This window comes from Berghia stephanieae, chromosome 8, assembly GCF_034508935.2.
Source record: "Berghia stephanieae isolate SIO BIC M18660-M18661 chromosome 8, UCSD_Bste_1.3, whole genome shotgun sequence".
Lineage (NCBI taxonomy): Eukaryota > Metazoa > Mollusca > Gastropoda > Nudibranchia > Aeolidiidae > Berghia > Berghia stephanieae.
Window position 1 is genome coordinate 53223942 of NC_088367.1, and position 9103 is coordinate 53233044.

General features: G+C 35.4%; 1 protein-coding gene across 1 annotated transcript; it reads left to right on the forward strand.

Moving 5' to 3' along the window:
- The first annotated feature begins 2040 nt into the window (after positions 1 to 2040).
- LOC144979062 (L-proline trans-4-hydroxylase-like) lies at positions 2041 to 8742 on the forward strand. The gene is made up of 3 exons (XM_078925677.1): positions 2041 to 2067; positions 3590 to 3687; positions 8183 to 8742. The coding sequence occupies exons 1-3, from the start codon at positions 2041 to 2043 to the stop codon at positions 8457 to 8459; spliced, it is 402 nt and encodes a 133-aa protein (XP_078781803.1). The 3' UTR covers positions 8460 to 8742.
- The last annotated feature ends 361 nt before the right edge of the window (positions 8743 to 9103 follow it).

Sequence of the window (9103 nt, forward strand, 5' to 3'; positions counted from 1 at the left end):
TTTTTGGGGTTTTTTTTTTTTTTTTTTTTGGGGTGTGTTTTTTTTTTTTTTTTTTTTTTTTTGTTTTTTTTTTGGGGGTTTTTTTTTTTTTTTTTTTTTTTTTTTTTTTTTTGTGTGTGTTTTGGGTTTTTTTTTTTTTTGGGTGTTTTGTTTTGTGTTTTGTTGATGTTTTTTTTGTTGTTTGTTTGTGTTTTTTTTTTTTTTTGTTTTGTTTTGGGGGGTGTTGTTTTGTTTTTGTTGTTGTTTTTTTTTTTTGTTTTTTTTTTTTGTTTTTTGATTTTTTTTGGTTTTGTTTGTTTGTTTTGTTGGGTTGGGTTGGGGTGGTTTTTTTTTTTGGGGTTTTGGTTTTGTTGGGTTGTTTTGTGTTGTTGTTGTTTGTGTTGGTGTTGATGTTGTTGTTTGTGTTGTTGTTGATGTTGTTGTTGTTTGTGTTGGTGTTGATGTTGTTGTTTGTGTTGTTGTTGATGTTGTTGTTTTGTGTTGTTGTTGATGTTGTTTTTGTTGTTGTTGTTGATGTTGTTGTTTGTGTTGTTGTTGATGTTGTTGTTTGTGTTGTTGTTGTTGTTGTTTGTGTTGTTGTTGATGTTGTTGTTTTTGTTGTTGTTGATGTTGTTGTTGTTTGTGTTGTTGTTGTGTTGTTTTTGTTGTTGTTGTTGATGTTGTTGTTTTGTGTTGTTGTTGATGTTGTTTTTGTTGTTGTTGATGTTGTTGTTTGTGTTGTTGTTGATGTTGTTGTTTGTGTTGTTGTTGATGTTGTTGTTTGTGTTGTTGATGTTGTTGTTTTGTTGTTGTTGATGTTGTTGTTTTTGTTGTTGTTGATGTTGTTGTTGTTTGTGTTGGTGTTGATGTTGTTGTTTGTGTTGTTGTTGATGTTGTTGTTTGTGTTGTTGTTTATGTTGTTGTTTGTGTTGTTGTTGTTGTTGTTGTTGTTTGTGTTGTTGTTGATGTTGTTGTTTGTGTTGTTGTTGATGTTGTTGTTGTTTGTGTTGTTGTTGATGTTGTTGTTGTTTGTGTTGGTGTTGATGTTGTTGTTTGTGTTGTTGTTGATGTTGTTGTTGTTTGTGTTGGTGTTGATGTTGTTGTTTGTGTTGTTGTTGATGTTGTTGTTTTGTGTTGTTGTTGATGTTGTTTTTGTTGTTGTTGTTGATGTTGTTGTTTTGTGTTGTTGTTGATGTTGTTTTTGTTGTTGTTGATGTTGTTGTTTGTGTTGTTGTTGATGTTGTTGTTTGTGTTGTTGTTGATGTTGTTGTTTTGTTGTTGTTGATGTTGTTGTTTTTGTTGTTGTTGATGTTGTTGTTGTTTGTGTTGTTGTTGATGTTGTTTTTGTTGTTGTTGTTGATGTTGTTGTTTTGTGTTGTTGTTGATGTTGTTTTTGTTGTTGTTGATGTTGTTGTTTGTGTTGTTGTTGATGTTGTTGTTTGTGTTGTTGTTGATGTTGTTGTTTGTGTTGTTGATGTTGTTGTTTGTGTTGTTGTTGATGTTGTTGTTGATGTTGTTGTTTGTGTTGTTGTTGATGTTGTTGATGTTGTTGTTTGTGTTGTTGTTGATGTTGTTGTTTGTGTTGTTGTTGATGTTGTTGTTTGTGTTGTTGTTGATGTTGTTGTTGTTTGTGTTGGTGTTGATGTTGTTGTTTGTGTTGTTGTTGATGTTGTTGTTTGTGTTGGTGTTGATGTTGTTGTTTGTGTTGTTGTTGATGTTGTTGGTTGTGTTGTTGTTGATGTTGTTGTTTGTGTTGTTGTTGATGTTGTTGTTTGTGTTGTTGATGTTGTTGTCGTTGTTTATTGTTTTGTTGTTGTTATTATTGTTGTTGTTGTTGTTGTTTTTGTTTTATTGTTGTTATTCCTGTTGTTGTTGTTGTTGTTGTTGTGGTTGTATCTTTTGTTGTTGTTTGTGTTGTTGTTGTTATTCCAAGTATTTGTGTTGGTGTTGTCGTTGTTATTGTATGTGTTATTGTTTGTGTCATAGTTTTCGTTGTTATAATTGTTGTTGTTGTTGTCATTTAGGTTGTTGCTTTTGTAGTTAATGAGGTAGATATAGAATATGACCGATCCCTCAAACTGGTTCCAGGTGGGAGTGATAAGTTCTCACTAGATAGAATGCGCTTGGCCAAGGAGTTCACAACATTGCCAACCGGAAGTATAACGGACCAACACACAAACTCTGTGTAACCATGAACTTTTATAGTCTGGTTAATACAGTTTAGTGAGAACAACTCACAAACGCGGATGGCAAAAACAATAACAAAGGACTGAGTGACGTCATCTGCATACTATCTATAACAGACCATCATAAACTATAAAGGTGAGATACGTAGTTCTGTGTGCTATTGCCACTGATTTGGCTAAATAGAACTGGTAAATGCGTTACTATGACACGAGGCTTAATGTTCAATTGGATTCACTAGTCTGGTGTCACGTCGCCCAGCAACGACGAGCAGACTGATTCTAAACAAAGAAAATGGGTACTTTTTATTCTTCATGCTGGCGAGAACATTTCATATATCGTGTGATCAGAATGTATTAAAGTTAAATAATCATAATCATATTTATAATGTTTTTCTCCTCTGGATACAATTTTATACTCGTCGGAGAAATATTTCATAAGGTCGTCCGCCATTGTTCCGATAGTTTAGAGCCAGTTACTAAGTTACCATGCGTCATTAAGAGGGAAGTGACGTCATGAATATTGAAGCGTATTTGGTGTCTTAAAGTTGAAGATCTGACGTTTTGATACGGTAATTACGATATAAAGGAAATGGGCCTGGAGGAAGATGATGCGCTGAACCGAGATGCATGGAGATGTGGTATTCATTATGGCAACCCTGCAAAATGCGGGATAAATTGAAAGAAGAAGATGAAGAATGTTGACGATCTGAACAAGTATGTATCTTTGCGGTTCCTGCTTCCTAAATTTTTCAATTTGATTGCTCCATGCTCTGCTTTTGAAGAAAAATATCAAAAGAGAAGTTTTCTTCTCGCATCAGTAAATATTTCTTCAGTGACAGTGAGCAACATTTATCCTTTATGTTAGGGCAGATGGGATTGAATCAATGAGTGACGGACTTTAGTTTTAAACCGGAAATGATGCAAGTTAATATCTGTACCGGAAATGGTCATTGACGTATCGCTGACATCATTTCCTGTTTACCGATTTTACTTGAAGAGAGAAATGAAAAATTATATAAACATCGATCATAAAATCGGGTAGACAGGATAACAAGCAATTTATTCTGGAAGATCCTTTTGTAAATGAGTTAACCGCCAATGGGATACGAGAAGTTCTGTTTTCATTTGTGGTCGATGGATTACAATTGTAGAATGATGACGATGATGATGATGATGATGATGATGATGATGATGATGGATGATGAGATGATAAAGATGAGATGATAATGGGGATGATGATGATGATGATGATGATGATGATGACGATGATGATGATGATGATGATGATGATGATGATGATGATGATGATGATAAAGTGAAGATGATAATGGGGATGATGATGATGATGATGATGATGATGATGATGATGATGATGATGATCATGATGACAAAGATTTGAACAACATCAATATCGTTGTCCCCAGTTACTGAATGGTGAGGTCTACCACTACCACAGCAAACTGATCATGAAGGACGCCGGAAGTGGCGGGAAATTTATCTGGCACCAGGACTATGGATACTGGTAAGTCCCTCTCTCTCTCTCCCTTGTCAGGCTCTTGAATCAGCCGTGCGCGGTCACTCATTTCCTCTGCCTTCCATCTCGTGGACTGGACAGAATGCATTAATACATATTTATATTTTCCATCCCCTCTACCATAATATAAAGTAAATAGAAAACAAAAATTAAATTCCCTTTATTCATCCAATAGGGGAGATTTGTCTCTACAGGTCTAACTCAGGCGCCAGCCGCAGTGCAGCGCCGCAAATTGATATAGGGCGTGGTGGCTTGCTCAAGGCCACACAGCGCAGTGGCGGGTGATTGAACTCTGTAGTTATTGGGTACGAAGCAAAGACCGTTACCGCTGAACGACACTGACCAGTGACATCTATATTATTATGGAGTCCTAGACACTGGCCCATGATAAATAGTAAGGAGTAATGTTGTCAAGTTTACAATAGGAGTGTTTGTGTGTGTGTGTGTGTGTGTGTGTGTGTGTTGGCGTGTGTATGTGTGTGTGTCGGTGTGTTTGTGTGCGTGTCTGTATATATATATATATATATATATATATATATATTTATATATTATATATATATATATATATATATTATAAAACAAAAACCATGAAATAATAGTGCTCAACTTTAGTATAAAAGGAGCTATTTATAAACATTTGAAATATAATTAAGATAGTTTGACTTCTACAACGTTGTTATCTAGCGTTGCTCTCATCAGGAAGTGGCCCTGATGAGAGCAACGCACGATAACAACGTTGTAGAAGTCAAACTATCTTAATTATATTTCAAATGTTTATATATATACGCACGATAACAACGATATATATATATATATATATATATATATATATATATATATATATATATATATATATATATTTATGTGTGTGTGTGTGTGTGTGTGTGTGTGTGTGTGTGTGTAAGTTATATACAGGGAAAAGCAGGCTGTTTACCTCTATGAAATTTACCAGTTTTATTCACCAAATGGCAAACATCAGCTGTTATGTTATTGTCACCGATTGTACATAAGCATAATATTAAAATCCATGCCAGATATAATCAGTTGGAAGGTGAAAACTTTGGATTTGCATTTTTAAAAAATAAAATTGTCACTTTTTTTGAATTTTGCGCAGTTTTTTATCGCGTATTTTTTCCTAGCAGTCGTGTTATATGTTGTCGCTGATTTGTTTTGTAGAAGGCCCTAGTTTAACATTGTTTTGTAATGGACAATATTTTGCGTCTTGAATTTTTTTGTTTTTTTTTTTTTGGTTTCCAATACGCTTCAACAGTTATGTCGTCACTTCCCTCGTAATGACGCATGGTAACTTAGTAACTGGCTCTAAACTATCGGAACAATGGCGGACGCCCTTATGAAATACTTCCCCGACGAGCATAAAAGCGTATCCAGAGGAGAAAAACATTATAAATATGATCATGTTTTAACTTTTATACATTCTGATCACAAGACATAATATGAAAAGTTCTAGTCAGCATGAATAATAAAAAGTACCAGTTTTCTTTGTTTAGAACAACGATGGCCGCCGTTGCTGGGCGACGTGACATCAGACTATTAAATCCTATTCCAAAGTCTAGAAGGAATTGGGTTATCAGATAAGATAAAGAATTGAACAAGTGTCATATCTTCTGACCATATGGTAGCACGTCTGACCGGTAATCAGAGGGTCTGAGGTTCGATCCCCAGTTTGGCTAAGAAGCACACAAAATTGCCATCTGGAAGTATAACGGACCAACACACAAAACTATGTCAAACCATGAACTTTTATAGTCTGGTTAATAAAGTTTAGTGAGAACAACTCACAAACGCGGATGGCAAAAAAAAACAAAACAAAACAATTACAAAGACCTGAGTGACGTCCTCTTCGTTCTATCTATAGATAGAATGCGCTTGGCCAAGGAGTTCACAACATTGCCATCCGGAAGTATAACGGACCAACACACAAACTCTGTGTAACCATGAACTTTTATAGTTTGGTTAATACAGTTGAGTGAGAACAACTCTCAAACGCGGATGGCAAAAAACAATAACAAAGGCCTGTTTGACGTCCTCGTCGTTCTATTTATAGGAACCCGTTTGTTGACATCACTTATTTCCCCCTCTTTCATATCACTCGAGGATGCCCAGGACAATAAGCGACATCTGGACACTTCATTAAACACAGACGTGTTCGTGTCTCCAGCCTGTAACTTCGACATGGCGTTAAGTGCGATTTACGGCCATTATCATCCAAACGTTGCCAAAACCTCTTTTTTCATTATTAAAAAAATAAATTTGGCCAGCTTTATTTTTTTAGATTCTTTTGTCTCTTTTTGGCAAAATCATTGGTGGCATCAGGTACTATGACATCAGCAAAGTATGGAATAAATAAATAAATAAATAAATAAATAAATAAATAAATAAATGGAAAAAAATAATGAAAAGATAAATAAATGAAAAAATGAATAAATAAATGAATAAATAAATAAATGAATGAAGAAATAAATGGACAAAATAATGAATAAAGAAATAAATCATTTAATTAATGAATAAATATATAAATAAATAAATAAATAAACCAAAACCTAAATTAAAAAATAATGAATAAATAAATATATAAATAGATGATTTGGTAAATAAATGAACACATAAATAATCAAATAAAGAAAGAAATAATCAAATAAATAAATGAATAGATGAATAGATGAATAGATAAATAAATAAATAAATAAATAAATAATTTAAAAAATTGCCGACAGAGTGCATGAAAATGAAGGATGTTGCATATTATGGAATGTACTAAAACTAACATTTAGATATAAAGAAAAAAAACACTGGTAATTTGTAGATGTTTAATAAAATACACACACACATAATATATAACATAATTATATTTTTAAAATATCATTAAAGTGACGAAAATAACGGTGTTATATGAGAGTGAGTTATTGCTCTATCTTCTTCCATGTAGAACACGACTGTCTGTTTCCTGTCGTGTTTCTATTGTGAAATCATTCAAGTCTATTTAACGACAATCACAATTTCTGACCATAAATTTACACACCATCATCATTTAACTCTGGGTTTAATTTTGGCTGTCCGTTTCCAGACATGTTTTTAATCGTATCATGATGAATCCATTCGAGAATATTCATACGACAAAATTCAACTGAATCTCACAGTTGTGATTCTTAAAATTGAGCTTTTATATAGCGCAATATCCACTAAACGTGCTCAAAGCGCTTTACAAGGGGTCCTTGGTCAACAGCAACATTTAACATGTAGGACGGGACATAACGCCTGTAAGGCAATATTACAATTTTTCGGACAAAGACAACGCTGTTACCGGCCTGGTACTCATTTTACACCTGAGTACGGTGAGAGAATGTGAGTAAAGAGCCTTTTCCAAGGACTCAACTATGCGCCGAGCGCGAGGCTCGAACCCAGGACCTTTCGATCCGAAAGCGAGTGTCATACCACTAGACCCCATAGCCGCACATTATGAAATTCTTGGTACAGTTGTAGTTGTCTGTTCCCCGGCGTGTTTTTATTGCTCTCAGCAGGCCCAGGCCTCAAGAGAAAAGAATGGGTGGCGTTGAACAGAGCTAGAGCAAAGGTGGGAAACACCGCCACCAACCTCTTTAAATGGAAAATCTCACCGGGCACTGAATGCCCATGCGGTCACCCCAGACAGACCATGGACCACATCCTGTCCGAATGCTCGCTGGGACCTCACTGCACCAATGCTGACCTGAGGGAATGCAACCAGACTGCCCGGGACTGGCTGACTCACTGGCGCGACAAGATATGATGATGATCATGAACCCTTTCAAGTGCATTAACACATAATTGTAGCGATCAATATTCAGGTTTTCCTCCAACCGAGTCATCAATCACATGACTTGACGCTGGACAACGATTGTTTTTGTTTGTTTATTAAAATTGTAAACATACCCATTGTGACAAACTGAACAAAATGACATACCGTGATGTTAGATAGTTCAACACCTGTGAACACTTTTCACTATGTGGGTCATTTTGAGCATATTTTGCAATGTGACCAATGACCTCGAACACATAGAAAGGTGGTAATAGATAATAGCCAATCAAGTGACTATTAAGTGACAGCATCACCATTTATTTCCAGGTACAACTTTGGCTATCTGTTCCCGGATATGTATATTGCTATCATTATAAAACCATTCAACTGCATGAAAACACAATTTAAGTGAATTTAAAGTGACAAAGCATCACCATATACTTCCAGGTACAACTTTGGCTGTCTGTTCCCGGACATGTATATTGATATCATTATAAAACCGTTCAACTGCATGAAAACACAATTCAAGTGAATTTAAAGTGACAAAGCATCACCATTTACTTCCAGGTACAACTTTGGCTGTCTGTTCCCGGACATGTATATTGCTATCATTATAAAACCGTTCAACTGCATGAAAACACAATTCAAGTGAATTTAAAGTGACAAAGCATCACCATATACTTCCAGGTACAACTTTGGCTGTCTGTTCCCGGACATGCTGACGGCTTTCATAGCCATTGACCGATGTGGCAAGGACAACGGTTGTCTCCAGGTGTTGAGGGGATCTCATCGTTGTGGAAGGATAGAACACACACCTGTCGCCGGGCAGGTACCGACTTTCTTTCTGAAATCTGAACTTGAAAATTATATAAAAATGGTTTCGATTGAAAAGTTTAATTTAAATTTAAATGTGAGCTTTTATATAGCGCAATATCCACTAAACGCGCCCAAAGCGCCTGGATAATTCCTATCAACATGGATGCCTTGTTACTTTTTACCTTATAGATAGGATGCATTTTGCTCGAAAGCTCACATCATTGCCATCCGGAAGTATAACGGACAAACACACAGAACTATATGTAACCGTAAACGTTTAGAGTCTGGTTCATACAGTTTTGTGGATGGCACATGGATGGCATCAAACAATAACAAAGACCCGAGTAACGTCAACTTCATTCTATCTATGTTATGAGTCCCGAGTTTCCTTAAATCAATATAGTGAAAATGTTGCTGCTTGAAGCTCATTGAAACAATAACGATAAATATTGAATTGCAAGCTTCAATTTATTAGACGAAGACGTTTCGGGTTTTCTCGTTATCAACCAAAAAGTATGGAAGAATTACTACTGACGAATGAGATGATGTGAATGTGATAGTGGCGTTGTTTATGTGAATAAACAATCTCATTATTTCCTGTCCCATCAATGTTATTGTTTTTCACATTAACAACGCCACTATCACAATCACACTATCTCATTCGTCAGTAGTGTTTGATTCATTTTGTTTCGTTGATAAAGGGGAATCCCGAAACGTTCACATTATATGTCTTCGTTTAATAATTTGAAGGCTACAAACATCAACATGCTTTACAGCCCCCCCCCCAACCCT

Bases quoted from the DNA above. Each gene is read 5' to 3' on its own strand.
- LOC144979062 (XM_078925677.1), top strand. From the start codon at position 2,041: ATGACCGATCCCTCAAACTGGTTCCAG. The intron at 2,068-3,589 runs GTGGGAGTGATA...CGTTGTCCCCAG, and splicing joins ATCCCTCAAACTGGTTCCAG to TTACTGAATGGTGAGGTCTA. The intron at 3,688-8,182 runs GTAAGTCCCTCT...ATATACTTCCAG, and splicing joins CACCAGGACTATGGATACTG to GTACAACTTTGGCTGTCTGT.